General features: G+C 51.0%; 1 protein-coding gene across 1 annotated transcript in view; it reads left to right on the top strand.

Moving 5' to 3' along the window:
- MYBL2 (v-myb avian myeloblastosis viral oncogene homolog-like 2) overlaps positions 1-18,736 on the top strand; it is a 36,824-nt gene that overhangs the window by 9,227 nt on the left and 8,861 nt on the right. Inside the window, 8 exon segments of the mRNA XM_010829232.1 lie at positions 3,486-3,579; positions 7,449-7,520; positions 8,337-8,429; positions 8,571-8,791; positions 11,113-11,275; positions 15,332-15,619; positions 18,429-18,483; positions 18,486-18,733. Coding sequence (XP_010827534.1) covers positions 3,486-3,579; positions 7,449-7,520; positions 8,337-8,429; positions 8,571-8,791; positions 11,113-11,275; positions 15,332-15,619; positions 18,429-18,483; positions 18,486-18,733 — 1,234 coding nt within the window.

Genomic DNA, 18,736 nt, shown 5'->3' with positions numbered 1-18,736 from the left:
GCCATCCTCCTCAGCCCTGACCCCTGCCCCCACCGCCACCCTCGCCGAGGCCCTTCCGAGCCCGGCCGGGCGCGGTTGGGGTCGGCGGAAAACTCAGGTGTCCCGGTGCGCGCGAAGCCGGGGGGCTCCCGGGAGCCCCTCACTTGGCACCCCCGGGCCTGCTGGGCCTCGGAGCTGGGGCGGGCGGGTCTCCTGGGGCCCGGGCCAAGCCTTGTATGATGTCATTTTGTCTCCCGCCTAATTGCGGGGTGGGGGTGGGACGGTGGTGTCAGCTGGAAGGGCCTTTACCGGGGAGGGAGGCGACCCCTGGAGAAGAAAAATGATTTTCGGAGTCGCGGTGGGTGGGAGGCCAAAGCCTGGAAGACGCTTGTCTTTCGAACCTTTTGGGGGTCTGGTTTTGCCGGTGGGCATTTCTTAGCGTTCGGGGAAGCACGGAGCACTCCCGGCTCTCTCCCCTTACCTAGGAGGGCTGCTGGGGCCGGGAGGGACTTTTTGGTCCCCCACCACCTGGGCTCGGGGCCTTAGGTCGGTCTCGCTCCGGAGACCTTCTTCCTGTTCTACATGCGGGGGTTGGGGCAGCTGGGGTTGAATGCTAGGGGAAGAGAGACTGATCTGTGGCAGCAACCCCTGGGGCGGAGGCAAGAACTGCAGTCTCCATTTTACTTATCCCCCCAGAGTGGCAGAGACAAGCCAGAAATCAGGTCTGTGGGTTCCATGTCCCTGTCTTACACCTGTTCCTTCAGTGTCTGAGTTCTAGGCTTTTCAACCAGTCTGGGAGTCACAGTACAGAACCACAAGGGGTTCTGACCTGTTCCCTCCTAGGATTCATGTATCCATCCCAGATAGCCTGAAATCCCGCTTCAGGTGGTGGTTGCCTTCACAGGCTTCTCAGCAAGGAAACATCTGATCCCGGGGCAGTCATCAGGCACAGGGTGTGTCTTCCTCAGGCCATGGTTTCTCAGGGCAACTCCAATTCCCAGGAGTTATTTTCTGGGCAGGCGCTGGTCAGGCCCTGAATTTCTGGTTCAGGAAGTGTTCACTCCAGGCAACAAACCCAAAGCCCCTGACAGCCCCCAGGTCTTCTACCATCTATGCCCTGGGGCTCAGTGGAGGAATCCCAGCTCCCAGTGAGGGATGGATTCTGCACCCTGGAACCCCACAGCATTCAGTTTAATTCATGGCCACTTGCTGTAACTCTCTTCTGCACCAGTGCCCTACTTCCTGCTCAGCTTCTGACTCACCCCAACTGGAGCAGAGCCCAGCACATGGAAGGGCATAGAAAGGGTGTGTGAGACCTCCACGTGGTTGCCACTACTGACTTAGCCTCTGCTTTTGCTGCTGGGATTATCAGATGAGGACCTGCAGGTGCAGGTTAACCCCTGTGAGCTTTGTGTGTGCGTGCTAAGTCACTTCAGTTGTGTCTGACTCTTTGCAACCTTATGGGCTGTAGCCTGCCAGATTCCTCTGTCCATGAGATTTTCCAGGCAAGAATACTAGAGTGGGTTGCCACGCCCTCCAGGGGATCTGCCTGACCCAGGGATTGAACCTGTGTCTTTTATGTCTCCTGCATTGGCAGGTGGGTTCTTTATTGCTAGTGCCACCAGGGAGCTCAGTCTTCACATCTATTAAATGGGAATAATGAGAATGCATGTGAAGTAGACAATCATTACCGTGATGGTGATATAAATATATTAAACCTCACGGAATTGTCCCAGCCGTCTGAAGTACTGTCCCCATTAAATAGAGTATTGGAGCTCCAGAGAGTGTTCACACAGAAATCACTTTGTCCTTGAAGGAACATTTGCTGAGCTTCTGTTAGAAGCTGGATGTCAGAGAACCAAAGATAGTTTCTGTTAGAACAGAGGCCAGGGTCAGTTGATGTTAAAGCCAGCTTCTTTCTGTTATTAGTATCTTGAAGCATTTTTCCCTCCTGTTTTGAGATGGTGGAGTACTCCATGGATTGGGTTGGGAATGATGAGACAAGGTTGAATTCCAGCTCCCGTGACTGGTGTTGCTGGGTTTAGATAGCATCTGTCCCTTCCTTACCTCATTCTAAAAGTTGACTTATGTTAGCATTCTCTGATCAACTAAGAGGCAGCAGCTTTGCATGTTTATTAGTCATTCATTCCAAATCTGGCCATTTCCAGAGCAAACATTTCTTAAGGCATTTTGGTGCCATCCTCCAAAGGCAGATACAGAGGTGGAGGTGACCTCTGTCCCGGTTGTCAAGGAGATATGCATTTGCAACCTAAGGGCCTCTGTTATGAGACAGGAGGATTTCCAAGGTGCTATAGGGAATGTGGGAATGACTAGGGAGATGCTGAGAAGGGGAAAGGAGTGTGGCTGCAGAGGACGTCCTCTTTCTTCTTTTGATACCTGACCTGTGCTTGGAGACTCAGACTTTTCCTACGTAAAAATGCATGAATGAGGAATATCCCTGACAGGTCCACCTGAGTTGGGAGGGTGCTCCAGTGAGTCCCCGACATCCCTGGGTGTGGATAGCGTCATCTTCATTTTTGTTAACATTAAACCATGCAAATAGGAAGATTTTGGAGTGACTTGGAAAATTACTTATTAGAAAATAAAAACATTGAGAATTCAAAGTTGCTTGTACTCTGATTTTTTTGCTCCATAAATTAGGCCTGTGTGAAGGCAAGGATTGAGAAGGGGTATGCAAAAATGCACATAGTTACTGAGGTAATATATTTTCTTTTTTAATATATATTTATTTGGCTATCCTGGGTCTTGGTTGTGGCACGCGGAATCTCTAGGAACTCTCACTTGGAGTATGTGAGATCTAGTTCCCTGACCAGGGCTCCAACCAGACTCACTGCATTGGGAACATGGAGCCTTAGCCACTGGACAACCAAGGAAGTTCCTGAAATAATGTATTTTAAATGGTTTTCTCAGATAACCAATCTTTCTTAAAATCCTGGTGCGTAATGATTACATACATCTTTGGCTTTAATCCTTAAAATACCCATGCAAGTTAAAGTTTTGTTACTGAAAAGGAAACATGAAATGGGTATCTGGTGTTGAATATCCTAATATTCTTGGTGAAATCTTTTTTCTTGTAGCTTTTGAAGTCATAAGGGTGTTAGTGAAAAGACAAGAATAAAGAAAAAAATAGACCATAACTCTATTTCTTCTTTTAATATTTATTTTAATTTATTTCCTTGGCTGTGGTTGGTCTTAGTTGCCACATGTGGGATTTAGTTCCCTGACAAGGGACCGAACCTGGGCCCCCTGCATTGGGAGCTCAGAATCTTAGACACTGGACCACCAGGGAAATCCCCGTAACCCCATTTCATCAAAAACTTTTTAGAAAGGGGGAGGGTGGAAGTACCTACGTTTGTGCCTACAGTAGAAGCCCGCTTCCCTGAAACCTTTCCCTCGAGGTCACTGGCCTCTGTCCACACTGTCCGTCCATCGGGTGGCAGCCCTTAGAGACGCATGTCCTTGACCTTTGGCCTTTTTCCCTGCAGTGAGGAGCTGGATGAGCTGCACTACCAGGACACAGATTCAGACGTGCCAGAGCAGAGAGACAGCAAGTGCAAGGTCAAATGGACCCAGGAGGAGGTGAGTGACACTGAGGGGCAGTTGCGGGGGATGGAAGTGATGGCAGTGTGGGGCGGGGGGCAGACAGAACTGAACCTGGGGTGTGTCTGCCCCGACCAGTATGATGAAGGGGAGGCGCTGTTGAACAAGCCACTGGGCCCTCTGTTTCTCTCTGATGCTTCTTAGAGCATTCCTGGACCCTGTCAGTATTGAGGACTCTGGGAGGGATGTGTCTCTGGGAAGCTGGTGTGTTCTGTATCCTGAACTTTAATTGTGCTGCTTGTCCTGTAACTGCTGGGAGGTTTAGCCAAATCTGCCAACCCCTACTTTATTATCATTTAAAAAAATAATAAATGTATTGTGTCTGTAATACCGAGCTCTGAATTGATTTTCTTTTTATTCTTTAATAGTGTTTATGGAGTGTGTATGTGTGTGTGTGTGTGTGTATATATATATATATATGTAGTCAAATGCACCTTTTAAAAGTGGACAGTTCCATCACTTCTAATAAGTGTGTGTTACTTACATAAGTGCCATCTTGATTATCCCTGGAAGTTCCCTTTGTGGTTCATCTTTCCCAGCTCCGGGCAGTGGCCCATCCAGTCAGTGTCTCTGTTTGATCTTTTTGCCTGCTCTCTACTGTAAATGAATTCATAGAGCTATACTCCTTTTCTTTCTGGCTTCTTTTGTTCCACATAATGTTGCATGATTCAGTACTTTGTTCATTTTTTCTTGCTGAATAGTATTCCATTGTTTGGATAGACCATGGTATGTTTCACTTGTTGGTGGGCATTTTCGCTGTTTACAGAATTCGCCTATTGTGGCTCGAGCTGCTGTGAACATTCTTGCCTAAGCATTTTTGAGGATTATGTTTCATTTCTCTAGGCGGGATGCTTAGGGATGCTCATGGGGTAGGTATATGTTTAGTTTTATAGACTGTCAGGTCTTTTTGTAACTTGACTGTACCATGTCAAACGCCTATTGGCCTTATCTTTTTATTCTACCTCTGTTTGCCTAGATGTGTTTAGTTGTGAGTCTCTCCCCCCCAACCCCCTCTTAACTTACTGTTTGAGTTATGAAACACTCTTAAATCATAAAAGATGTTTCTTTACAGGAGTGCTAGGCCAGCCTTTTCTGTTCATCCCACTGTAAACCAGGGACTATATTCTGCTCTTGTGGTCTTAGGAGACCAGACAAGATGGGGTCCCGACCCCAGAGCATCTCTCTGCCTGGGATGGAGAAATAAGACCACGCAAGTCCTGTGGACATGCTGTGGCCATCATGGTGCTGGCAGGACCGATGTTCTTTATGCCCACCATGGTGTCTCCTGTCTTACACTAAGCCTCCTGGACCTAAGAGGTGCCAGTCATTGTCTTAAATGCCTTTAGAAGTTGAGTTTACTGTTGTCTGAGAGGTTAAGGAACGTTTCATGGGTGAGGATTTGGAAATTCAGTGATCAGGGAAATATGCAAAGTGGTGGGTGAGTCAGAACAGGAAAGGGGTTGTAGGTGGGAAAAGGCAAGTAGAAGGGCCCTGGTGTGCCTGGAGGGAAGGGTTCTTGAAGAGTTTCTGAAAAGGTTGATTTAGACGGAAAGATGGAACAGGGTCCAAGCAGGAAGGCCTTGAAGGTTGGGCTCAGAGACAGGCTTGCTCAGCTGGCAGAGAGGATCCAGTGACGATTTTTAAAGCAGATGAATGATGTGACCATAGCCCGGCTTCAGGGAGCTGGTCTACTGGATGTGGGGTGGATAAGAGATCTGGAGGCAGCCTGAGGCTGAGCAAGCAGGGAAAGGCGCTGAGTCGTTCAGATAGAAGATGGTTGTGGCGGGACGAGGGCAGTGCAGGTAGGAGTCGACAGGTGGAGGGGCCCATGGGGTCCAGGAGGACTTGGAGAGGGGGGGAATTGTCCACCCTGGTTGTCAGGGAGGATGGTGGTGCTGCAGATGGACCCAGGGGACATGGGCAGAAGGCAGGGGTTGGCCTGACCAGATGGGATGGGCAGCAAAGGAGGGCATGGTGTCCGGAGCTGACTGTGTGGACGTGGACTGGCCCTGCAATAGGATTTATGGGGCCTTTGTCCAGCTGGTACTGGGTGGTGGCCAAGCTGCAGTTGAGGGTCTGGATGTCTGGTGGCCTTTTTTTTTTTCCTGCCCAGGAGAGAGAGAGTGAAAAAACACCTAATGTTAAACCATTGTAACTGTTTTTAAGTGTATGTTGAGTACATGAAGTGTATTCTCACTGTGCAGCAGATCTTTGGAACTGTCATCTTGCAAAAAAAAAAACGCTGAATCATGAAACACTAATTTTCCCCATCCCCTCCCCCCAGCCCTTGGCAACCACCTTGTTTGACTTGCTGCTTTTGGTTTCTTTTTTTGTTTGGCTGCACTGGTCTTCGCTGTAGCACTTGGGGTCAGTTTTTAGGTGCCACATGCAGGATCATTAGTGGCAGCATTTGGAATCTAGTTTCCTGATCAGGGATTGAACCCAGGCCCCATGCGTTGGGAGCACAAAGTCTTAGCCACTGGACCACCAGAGAAGTCCTGGTTTTTATTTTTGACTACTTTTGATTCTTCATATGAGTGGGCTTAGACTGTCTTTGTCCTTTTGTGTCTGGCTTATTTTGCTTAGCATAATGTCCTCAAGGTTCATCCATGTTGTAGCTTGTAACAGAATTTCCTTGTTTTGAGGCTGAATAATATTCCACTGTATGGATAATACTACATTTTATTTATATATATAAAGTTTTAAAAAATAAGTTTGGGGGATTCCCTGGCCATCTAGTGGTTAGGACCCCAAGCTTTCAATGTGAAGGCCTTGCTCGGTTCAATCCCTGATCGGGGAACTGAGAACCTACAAGTTGCAGGGGGTAAAAACGGTCAGTTTGCTGGAGGACTATTTTACACACAATCAGATACAACTGTTGACGTACCATCCAGTGAGTTTCAGTGGATGTGCTGCCGTGAAACTCGGAGCACACCACCCTGCAGGGCGCTTCCATCGCCCCAGGCGTCTCTTGCTCTCTGCTGCTCTTTTCTCCCACCCCCCAACCAACCCTGACCTCGGACACCACCGACGATCTTTTTGTCCCTATAGCTTAGTTTACCTTTTCTAGAAGTTCCTCTGCACAATATTAAGCAATGTGTACTCTTCTTATGTCTGGCTTCTTTCTCTCATCCTAATGATACTGTGATTTTAATGTTGTTGCGTGAATCAATAGTTTATATTCAGGAGAACGAGTTTATGTTCAGGAGAATGTTCTAACAAATACTGTTTTTCCCTTCCAAGTGCCCATGTTTCCCTGTCTCCAGGGCTGGGTCACTGTGGCCTGGATGCCCATAACGGCCTCCTATCCTCCCTTCTGCCCTCCTGCAGCCCTTTCTCCTGCAGCCGCCAAAGTGAAGTTCACAACAAGCACGTTGGACTGTGACCACCTGTCAGTGGTGATGCTTCAGTGCATCGGTGGCTTTGCATGATGCAGAGGCCCGAGTCAACCCTGCGCGTGGTCTGGTCCCCGCCGCCCCCACCCCCAAATCCTCTTGCCTCCTTCTCTCCTGCTTCCTGCAGCCTAGCCTCACTAGAGTTCCTTGGAGCCTGTCCCTTGGATCCCCCATAGGCCTCACTGTCCATTTCTCCGTCCGTGCAGCACAGAGTGGCCCTCCTTTTGTTTGCAGGAGCCTTTGATTAGTGGGTGCTTCCCTCTAGACTTTAAGTCCCCAAAAGTTGAGCAGCTCTGATGCTGGCATACCTGGTGCGTAGTTAGATGATCACTTCGTAACGTGACTGGATGAAGGAGGCTGCTCCCTTTGTTGGAGGGAGGGTGGGTCTCGGTCCAGAGCAGCCACCTTCTGCACACGTGTGAGCTGAGCCCTCTGTCTTCCTGGCTTTGGCAGGACGAGCAGCTGAGGGCCCTGGTGAAGCAGTTTGGACAGCAAGACTGGAAGTTCCTGGCCAGCCACTTTCCCGTGAGTGCAGCCCCTCTGCCGCCCGCTCCCCCGGACAGGGGGCCTGGGAGGAGAGACTTGGTATCAGGGAGAAGAAAGGCGAATTCCTTACCAAGCGCCCCCCCAGCTCTCCCAACAAAACAACCTTCCAGCCTCCTGAGGCCCTTTCTACCCAAACTGAAATCAGGGGCACCCTGATGTAAGTGTCCCCACGTGGCAGCCTCTGGGTGCCTGGGGGCCTTAGGCTCCATGATCATGCGTCACATCAGTGGCATATTTGCATTTCTTCCTGCAAGTCATTGACGAGTTGCTGCTCGATTTCTCAACCATGAAACTGAACCTGAGAGGAAACGATACTTGAGCAGGCTTCATGGTGAGGCCCCCACAGAGCTGACCGGAGCCACCCTGTCCAGCATCTAGAGCCTCCTGGTGATGCGGGTCCCCCTAGGGTCCCCCACCCCCAGCTCTGCAGGTGGCCGACAGGGAGGGGATGTGTCAGGAGCTGCTGTTGGCTTTCCTGGCTCATCGGGCAGCTCGGGGACCAGGAGTGAATGGCCGCATTCCTCACTCCCTGTCCTCTACAGGGTCTGAAACCTTCAGGGAAGTAGCCCCTCTCGGAAGCAAGCGAGAATCCCTGATGTAGCCCGCAGGCTGGCACAGGGCGGTTGTGTGCAGTGGCCCTGCACAGGGTTCTGAGTTTGCCTGCTTCCATCCAGGTCCGCTTGTAGCAAAGGGAAGCACAGTGTCCTGGCCCATGGGTGTGTAGTGTGTGGTGGTTCTGGGAACGAGGCAGGGCCGTAGGCCAGGAGTTCTCAAGGAAGCCTGTCCTCTTCCCAGAACCGCACTGACCAGCAGTGCCAGTACCGGTGGCTGAGGGTCTTGAATCCAGACCTCGTCAAAGGGCCATGGACCAAAGAGGAGGACCAGAAGGTAACGCCTGGGCCTGGGCCTGCCGCACCGTGGCATTCACGCACCCCGGGGAAGGGGTCAGGGGACATCCCACTGGTGGGTGCTAGGGTGGGAAACGGGGTGGAGAGGGTCCCGCTGGCCTCACGGCGTCTTTACCCCAAGGTCATCGAGCTGGTCAAGAAGTACGGCACGAAGCAGTGGACGCTGATTGCCAAGCACCTGAAGGGCCGGCTGGGCAAGCAGTGCCGTGAGCGCTGGCACAACCACCTCAACCCCGAGGTGAAGAAGTCCTGTTGGACGGAGGAGGAGGACCGCATCATCTGCGAGGCCCACAAGGTGCTGGGCAATCGCTGGGCCGAGATTGCCAAGATGCTGCCGGGGAGGTGAGCCGCCCGCTGGGGCCGGGGCCGGTCAGGGCATCGTGGGGATGTTCAAGGCCTAGTCCGATTTCTCTGGCGTTGTTCACTTTCCCCAGAAGAAGAGTCCTTCAGATTCTTGCCTCGGGCGGTGCAGGGACCTGGCTACTGGGAGACTGGAGCGGGGTGGGGCGGGCCTGGGGGCCTCCTGTTTACTGCGCAGGTTCTCATCTGGTCCCACTTTTGGCTTCGTGCCCTGGCCATGGTTGCATGTGTGCTAAGTTGCTTAAGTCCTGTCCTGACTCTTTACGAGCCCATGGACTGTAGCCCACCATGTTTCTCTGTCCATGGAATTCTCTAGGCAAGAATACTGGAGTGGGCTGCCATGCCCTCCTCCAGGGGATCTTCCCAACCCAGGGATCAAACCCATGTCTCTTGGATCTCCTGCATTGGCAGGCAAGTTCTTTACCACTGGCGACACCTGAGACCTGGGTTGCCTGGTCTTTTTTTTTATAAAAGAGAATAAGTCTCTTTCCTCCTGCCTGTGAGATCAGGGCCAGGATCTGGATGTCCAAAGCACTGCTCTGTTTTCACTCTACTCTTCACTGGGCCTGGCCGCTCCAAGAACTGGGCCTCTTGGGGTTCTGCAGGGAGAACTGGAACAACTTGGGACTTGGGCTGCAATCTTGCCAGATCTTCCAGGGTCAACTCCAGTCTCCCGAGTTGTTTCCCACAATTCCTTTCCATCTTCTGGAAACCATAAAAATCTCTTATTCACCACTACTGTCTCCCCTGCTCTCTTGTCTGTATACTTTAGTGTGTGTGTGTGTGTGTGTTGACCACCCTGTATAGCATGCGAGATCATCGTTCCCTGACCAGGGATTAAACCCATGCCCCCTGCCTTAGGAGTGCTGCATCCTAATCACTAGCCCTGTCCATGTGCATTTTTACTTTGCTTTATTTTTAATCTTTTCTTTACGATGGCATTGTGGTGCCATGGTAAATGGCTCAGAGGGAAAGGAGATGGAATACCAGATGGCCTGTTTTCCCTGGAGTCTGAAATCATCTGTTTCCAAAGTCAGACCTAAGTGTGTTAATCCTTTTTGGTGCTTCCTCTAACCCTTGGATTGGAGACTCTTCCCCGTGTGGCCAGCCTGACCTGGCCGATGCCACCAGCTTCACCTTGATCCGCAGTCACCCTCGCTCACCCGTCGGGCTTTGCACTAAAAATGGCAACCCACTCCAGTGCTCTTGCCTGGAGAATCCCAGGGACGGGGGAGCCAGGGGGGCTGCCGTCTATGGGGTCGCACAGAGTCGGACACGACTGACGCGACTTAGCAGCAGCTCTCCTCCCACCCACAGACACGGAGCCTGGATGCCCCCCTGCCTTGTGCCCACTGTGTAGCCAGCTCGCTCTCATCCTTTGGTTTTTGATGGGGAATGTTGTTTACTTGGGGAAGGTTGGTCTGTCCTTCCCGACCATGGTGAGTCCCTGGCCACCTCCCCGTAGTGCCCAGACCCGCCTCTGAGACTGGTGGCTTAGTCAAACTGTTATTCTGGTGGAAAAGCGCTCAGCTCAGAGCCCCAAAGAAGGCACTGTCTCTGTCCACGCTTGTGCACTGCTGTGACCCGTGTGCACTGGGGCTGCTCACGCGACACCGACGTGTGCTCCCACAGTCCGTGCTGCTCTGTGCCTTGTGCTGCTCTCCACTCCTGCTTCCCTGCTGCTCTGTCCTTCTCTACCGCGCACCCACCGGCCTCTCTCCGTCCACACCTCCTGCGCTCCTGTACCGCTGTGCTGCCCTCCCTGCTTCTACGTGTCACTGCTCTGACTTAAGCGAGTATACGTGTTTCCTCTTTAATCTTTAACAAGTGATGGAGGAGGAAGTGATCTGATTCTCCAGATTAAAAAGCCAAGGCTCAGAATGGTCAGCAGGGGACCCTGTGTCCTCTTGCTCTGCCCTCTCTGGCCGTTTTCTATCTATGGGAGGTGATCAGGGCTCGTGTTTGAGGACCAGGGCCAGCAGCCAGCAGCTTGCTTCCAGTTTCTACAGATGCCCAGTGAGCTGGGAAGGGACTGAGTGTTGCCAGAACACTTCAGTGTTAGGATTTTTATCCTGTCAGCTGAATAAGATGTTTGCTTACTTCGAAAAGCTGTGTGGAAATACTCTGTAAATCATGCCAGGCCGCAGGCATGTCAGACTTCATCTTAGAGCTGAGAGCCCTTAGAGGTCCTCAGGTTGAACCCTCCTTGACAAAAGCCGGAGCTGAGCTTAGGGAGGCTAATTATGCACCCGGTGGGGCGCGGGCCACCGGGCTAGGGTCAAAGGTCCCGTTGGCCCCTGCAGGACGGACAATGCTGTGAAGAATCACTGGAACTCCACTATCAAGAGGAAGGTGGACACGGGAGGCTTCCTGAGTGAGTCCAGAGACAGCAAGCCCTCCATGTACTTGCTGCTGGAGCTGGAGGACAAGGATGGCCGCCAGAGTGCCCCCTCCTCGGAAGGCCAGGTGAGCAGTGGGGAGTGGAGCTTGGGAGGGCTTGGCCACTGCGCTTGGGGCGCTTGGGTGGGTCAGCTTGTTTTCACGTATATCCGATGCTATCCCACCAACACCTGCTCCTCCCTTTTCACCCATTCCTTCGGCTGTTCTTTGATCCTGCAGGAGGGTCTGTGTGGCCACATGTCTCTCATGAGGGCCTTTTCCCTGTGACACCTGTGTCCACGCTTGGCACTCACCTCCCCACAGATAGAGGATGCAGAAGCCAGCGTCAGGGAGGGTCAGGCGGGGAGGTCTTCAGCCTCCTTCTCGTCATCAATGGCTTCCTTCCCACCTGTTACTCTCTCCAGCTTTTTCATGGTAAAAACATATGTGTACTATCAGATGTGTCAAGGGTGCAATCACAGTAAAATTCATCGTTTCTTGTGGAGGTCAGGACCGAAACCACCAGGTCATGTCGCCACCACCACAGTCAGAATGCAGAATGTCCCCATCACCCCCAGGCTCCTGTGCCCCTTTCAGCCCAGAATCTCCCATCCTTAGTCCCTGGCACCCTTCATCAGATTTTTTAATCTGTAATTTTCTAAAAAGTCATATAAATGAAATCATACGGTATCACTTTTATAATTGTTAACATCTCACATCCCTTGTGGCTCAGCTGGTAAAGAATCTGCCTGCAGTGCGGGAGACCTGGGTTGGATCCCTGGGTTGGGAAGATCCCCTGGAGAAAGGCTACCCACTTCAGTGTTCTGGCCTGGAGAATTCCATGGACTGTGTGATCTGTGGGGTCGCAAAGAGTTGGACACGACTAAGCGACTTTCACATCCTACACCCTAGGGCACACTTTTTAAAAAAATTAAAGTTTCAGTTCAGTTCGGTTGCTCAGTCGTGTCCAACTCTTTGCGACCCCATGGACTGCAACACGCCAGGCCTCCCTGTCCATCACCAACTCCTGGAGTTTACTCAGGGTCATATCCATCGTGTCAGTGATGCCATCCAACTGTCTGATCCTCTGTTGCCCCCTTCTTCTCCTGCCTTGGTAGTAAATGTTGGCATATGCATTAAACAGTATATCCGTTCTCTCTAGAAGTTGGGATTTATAGGCTCAGCCTTGCGCCTTAGAGGCTTGTTTCTAACCCTACAATGATCATTGTATTATTTTTGAAGCACAGAAAAAATTTATAATTGTAAGCATTGTCCAGTGAGGTAAATCCCATACACACAGAAAAAGGTGAGCATTTTCTGGCAGGCAGTCTAACAAAATGCATTCAAGTTTTTAAAGAATGTGTCTACCTACCTCAAGGAACTTCTTAAGAAAGAAGTGAGCAAATGAGCAGTGATTTTAGCTACAAAGACAGTCATTAAAGTTGTTTCTAACAACAAAAAGTCGGATGTTAACTTTAGTTAAATAAATTACCAGCACAATAGAATCATTAAAATGACAGTGGAGAGGAATGGCTGAGGCTGGACCTGTGAGGTCCAGATCCAGGTCTAGGCACCCCCTTGGGCCAGTAGGGCCAGCCTCTCAGACACAAAACATCAGGGGGTGTTTTGTGTAAGATTAGACCTTCAGTTTAGTTCAGTTGCTCAGTCGTGTCCAATTCTTTGCAACCCCATGGACTGCAGCACACCAGGCTTCCCTGTCCATCACCAGCTCCCGGAGCTTATTCAAACTCATGTCCATTGAGTCAGTGATGCCATCCAACCATCTCATCCTCTGTCATCCCCTTCTCCTTCTGCCTCAGTCTTTCCCAGCATCAGGGTCTTTTCAAATGAGTCAGTACTTCGCATCCGGTGGCCAAAGTATTGGAGTTTCAGCTTCAGCATCAGTCCTTCCATTGAATATTCAGGACTAATTTCCTTTAGGATGGACTGGTTGGATCTCCTTGGTGTCTTACAAATGGGCTTCCCTGATGGCTCGGTGGATAAAGAATCTACCTGCAATACAGGAGACATAGGAAATGTAGGTTTGATCCCTGGGTCAGGAGGTACCCCTGGAGGAGGAAATGGCAACCCACTCCAATATTCTTGCCTGGGAAATCCCATGAACAAAGGAGCCTGGTGAACTCCAGCCCATGGGGTCACAGAATCGGACATAACTTAGCAACTAAACCACCAGTTTTACAAACATCTTTTCCCCCTTATATCTTCCCCTGTCGTCATGTGTGTACAGACCTTTGCCTCATTCTTGAGTCTGTCATGCCACCTGTCATATCTTGTATCGATGAGCATCTTGTCACCATGTATGCTGCAGTGAACATCATTGTTCACATTCCTTGTACATGTGCCTTTTTATGTGTGTGGAATGCTTAGTCGAACAGTGTAGACGTTTGAAATTTTCATAAAGTGAAAAGTGAAAGTCACTCAACCGTGTCCGACTCTTTGCAACCCCATGGACTATACAGTCCGTGGACTTCTCCAGGCCAAAATACTGCAGTGGGTAGCCTCTCCCTTCTCCAGGGGATCTTCCCAACCCAGGGATTGAACTCAAGTCTCCTGCATTACAAGTGGATTCTTTACCAGCTGAGCCACAAGGGAAGCAAATTTTCATAAGGCATTGCCAAATTCTCACTCAAAGGGCAATGTCATTCTGCTGTAGCAGTAAGTGGAGCTGCCTGTTTTCCCACACTGGGTCACAGCTGGCTAAGATTTTACAGAATGTCTTTGCCAGTTTTATGAGCAATTGTGCAGTACCATTGCTTCACTTACATTTCTTTTATTAGTGAGGTTGACCATTTTCTCTTTTTTTAATTAATATTTTATTTGTTCTATTTTAGCCACACTGTGCAGCCTGCAAGATTTTAGTTCCCCAACCAGGGATTGAACTTCTGCCCCTGCGTTGGGAGTGTAGTCTTAGCCACTGGGAGCCTCATGTGTGCTGTGTTCAAGGCTCCTCGGGCTGTCAGGTCAACATGTCAAAGCTTGTTTCCAGATTCTGCCAGGAGAGCTATTGCCACAAACGATCTTCCTCTATTTCTTTTTTCTTTTCCTGTCACAAAATTAGTATCCATTCCTTTTTCAAACCTTCGTTTTGAAATAATACTAAACATACAAAAAAGTTGCGAGAAGAGTGCTCTCCTGTACCCTTTACTGGGTTCATTAATTTTTAACATTGGTCAGATTTGCTTTATCTTTCTCTATGTGCATATATATTTTTCAACCTGAGCTATGTGAGAGTCGGTTCCATACATTGTGCCTTTCATCCCTTAATACCTGAGTTGTATTTCCTAAGAATAAGGACATTCACCAGTGTACCTTCAGTACACACTTGGAATTTAACTACTTGGAATTTTAACTAATCTTCCATCCAGATTCCATTTTTTTCCTGCCCATGATCCAGTCAAGGATTAGACACTATTTTGTTGTCCTGTCTCTTTCATTCCCTTTAGCCTTTCATGGTACTGATACTTTTGAAGTACAAGGTTAGGTTTTGTTGTTGTTGAGCTGCTAAGTTGTATCTGAATCTACACCCCCATGGACTGTAGCACGCCAGGCTTCCCTGCCCTTCACTATCCCAGAATTTGCTCAAGTTCATGTCTGTTGAGTCGGTGATGCCATCCAACCATCTCATCCTCTGCCGCCCTCTTCTCTTCTTGCCCTCAGTCTTCCCCAGCATCAGTGAATTGTCTCTTCGCATCAGGTGGGCAAAGTATTGGAGCTTCAGCTTCTCTATCAGTCCTTCCAATGAAAATTCAGGGTTGCTTTCCTTTAGGATTGACTAGTATGATCTCCTTGCTGTCCAGAGGACTCCCAAGAGTCTTCTCTAACTCCACAGTTCAAAAGCATCAATTCTTCAGCACTCAGCCTTCTTTATGGTCCAACTCTTACATCCATACCTGACTGCTGGAAAAACTATAGTTTTTGACTAAGCGGACCTTTGTCGGAAAAGTGATGTCTCTGCTTAGTTGTGTTGTAGACCGTCTTTCAGTTTCGGTTCACTTGAGTTTCCTTATCAAGTGCTAAGGTTGATAGGCTTCCGAAAAGGTTCAGGTGGTGCATTTTTGCTGAAACATGACACAGTTTGTATCTCATAATGGGAAACCCAAACTGCATGCCCTGTGTCCCCAGGGAAGTGTCGTGACCAGCTGGCCCCCGGCATTCCCTGCCCTGAAGGAAGAGGAGAGCAGCGAGGAGGAGGTCACAGCGGCCGCCCCCGCCCAGGAGCAGGAGCCCGTCCCCGCGGAGCCGGATGGAGTGCGGACCCCAGAGCCCCTGGAGGACTTCCCCAAGCGTGAAGACCAGGAAGGCTCCTCGCCAGAGACCAGCCTGCCCTACAAGTGGGTGGTGGAGGCTGCCAACCTCCTCATCCCGGCTGTAGAGTCTGGCCTCTCAGAAGCCCTGGACTTGATTGAGTCGGTAATGTTGGTCACGGGACTTCCCAGTGGGCCCTGAGCACCCCTGTCAGGGAGCACTTGTCCCCCTAGACAGACGTCCTTCTGTCTGCTTATCGTCTCGCTGACGTGGCTGAGCCAATGCTGAGCGCCTGGCCAGGGCCTGGCAGCCCCAAGAGAGTGGCTGACATCCCTGTCTTCAGGGAGCTCCTGACTCACTCGTAAAGCCCGGGGTGGTAGGGCATGCTCCCCAGCGGAAGTGAGGGACAGAGTCCTCGGGGGATGGGGAGGGTGTGGAGTCCACAGCAGCACCGCAGAGCACTGGTGTTCATGGTAGCGTTGACGGTCGGGTTTCCTGGAGAGGACTCCGGGAAGGGCGGGGGTTTGGGGCTGCGGCGGTGTGTATGTCCTGGTTACTCAGGGAGAGCCGCCCCTGAGCCACACTGGCTGTGGGCTATGCCCCTTGGGGAGGGGCTCTGGGAGGGGCTGTGCTTCTTGGTGTGATTTCACAGCTCTGTCCGCCAGGCCTGAGGTGTGGAGTGGATTTCAGGAGGTGGTGGGCAAGAGGCTGGTGACTAGGGGGGCAGAGGGGTTCAGTGGGCAGTGCCCACACAAGCCTTCCCACTTAGGCTTCCTCTTATTAGCTGAGAATAATGATGCTGTTCATTGAACATCTGCTAAATGTCAGGCTGTGGGCTTCACGTGTGGTCCACATGGTATCTTGGGAGGGGTGTCTTTTCTGTGTTTTTGTAGATGAGGCTCAGAGAGATCAGATAGTGTACCCAAGGTACAGCGAGTAAGGTGCTGAGGTCTTAACCATCGTGCCCAGTGGCCTGCCCAGTGAGGGCTTAGACTGTGAAGTCGGTCTCAGGGGGCTGCCTGCTCAGACCCTCTGGCTCTGGGTTTCCCCTCTTGCCACAGTGGCAGGATCTCTGGTGTCTCCTCTACCAGAATGGATCTCAGAGTTAGCTGTGTGTGGCAGTCTGTTCAGCAGACCGCCCGGGGCCACCGAGGGCCAGCTGAGAGCGCTGCCCGCCCTGCTGGAGCCTCACCGGCTTGCCTCGGGCCATCCTCAGACTCCTCTCAGGCACCTGTCACGTCCCGGTCCTGGGGCTCCTTCTGGGAGGCTGGTTTCTAACCCTGCGCGCCTGCCATGCGCCAGGCTTGCTACTTCCTGCCTGTTTGTGCTCTCGGTCCTTTAACAGCCTGTGAAGGGGGTTGGGTGGTGGACTCAGCTCAACCTCAGACAGGTTAGGAGGCTTATCCAGAGTCACACAGCTGGTGAGTGCTGAGCTTGGGCTGTCTCCACGATGACCTTCAGTGACTAATGGGTGGTCAGAGTAGCTGCAGAAACACTGCCATCCGTCCCCCAGGCCAGTCCTCGGCGCGTGTGCTCGGGCCTGTTGGATGCCGTGAATTCCAGGGGCCCCTGCAAGGTTGGCGTTCCATGCTGGGAGGTGGCCCTGGAGTCAGCACTTCCCTGAGCTGCCCTCCACCTTCAGGAATGAACTTGCCAGGCTCCTGCGAGCCCTAGGGACCAGAAATCACCACTGGGGTCCATGTCCATTCAGGGCCAGATGCCCAGGGACCAAAGTGGAGACTTTTGTCTCCAGAAGCCCTAGGGCTACATTGTCATTAACTGGACAAAGGCAGAAAGGACCTAAGCGTTCCTCCCAGAATTACTCTGGGAACTTAGTGACCTTACCCTCTCTGAGTTTGCTGCCTTGGGTTGAGAGGGAGAGGGTCATACTCCCTCAGCAGGGTGGCTAGAGGGTGGACACAATTTAGCTGAAGCACCCAGTGAGGTGCCGTGATGTACAGGCTCATGGAGCCCAGGGCTGCCTCCTGTCTGGGAACGTGCCTGGCAGATGGAGACCCTTCATCCTGCTCATGGCCTTGGGCCCAGGTCTTCACTTCCAGGTGTCTGTCAAGAAACAGAAGGTTTATGTCCAAGATGTTCATAAAGAACATCTGTTTTTAATCTTTAAGAATTAAGAGGAAGAACCCAAATGTCCAACAGAAGGGGACTGAGTAACATATATTCAAATGATAGAACAGTTTTTGGCTGTAAAAATTATTATAAAAGTTAATGTTTTTCCTATAACAACAACTAAAGTCTGCTGATGGTAAACACTAAACTTTGGGAATAGAATGAGGTGCCTGCATTGTTCCAGCTCTACAGAAATTTTAAATGGAAAAAGAAGCAAAATAGAAATTATTTGTATTAAAGTTAGGAACATTGAAAATACTATTTAGGGACACGTGTTAATTGATAAAGAAATGCGTAAAGATGATCAGTACTTAATTTCGGCAGTGGTTTCCTGCCTACAGGCAGAGGTTTGCCAGATAGACCTGGAGCTTTAGTGGTAAGGTTTTATTTCTTAGGCTTCTTGATGGGCATATGAATTTTCTTTGTATTTTTCTTGGTGCTTTTTGTGTATCTTAAAAATGCTTAGCACATTTTTTTTTTAATAACAGCAAGCAGCCGTGTGCATGATAGGATTTCAGTTATGTTTACAAATACAGATATGCAGACATAGAAGAATCTTTGAGGAAAGGCAAGGAAGAGTTACGGGCGATTGTTCCTGGGCTGTGGAATCGGGTTTTTTTGTTGTTGGTTGTGCCGCATGGCATGTGGGATCTTGGTTCCCTGACCAGGGATCGAACCTGTGGCCCCTGCAGTGGAAGCGTGGAGTTTTAACCATGGGGCTGCCAGGGGGTCCCTGTGGGATCATCCTTGACACTCTGATATTTTCCAGTGGCACATGAGCCCTGTGGTTTATCGACCACTGGGAAAGCCAGTTACTCCTAACCCCACCCCCGTCTCCGGGCAGGACCCTGACGCGTGGTGTGACCTGAGTAAGTTTGACTCCCCGACGGAGCCGTCAGCCAGGGCAGCCTCTGGGCACCCGGGGCAGCCCAAGCCTGGCAGCAGCAGCCCGCGCCCCGGCCGGCTGCTGCTGCCGCGCCCAGCGTGACCGAGTACCGCCTCGACGGCCACACCATCTCCGACCTGAGCCGCAGCAGCCGGGGCGAGCTGATCCCCATCTCCCCCAGCACTGACGTGGGGGGCTCGGGCATGGGCACACCGCCCTCTGTGCTCAAGCGGCAGAGGAAGCGGCGGGTCGCCCTGTCCCCCGTC

This window comes from Bison bison, unplaced genomic scaffold (assembly GCF_000754665.1).
Source record: "Bison bison bison isolate TAMUID 2011002044 unplaced genomic scaffold, Bison_UMD1.0 scf7180017864500, whole genome shotgun sequence".
Taxonomy (NCBI): Eukaryota; Metazoa; Chordata; class Mammalia; order Artiodactyla; family Bovidae; genus Bison; species Bison bison.
Note: the sequence above shows the minus strand (reverse complement) of the source record. Positions and strands in the feature narration are given on the sequence as shown.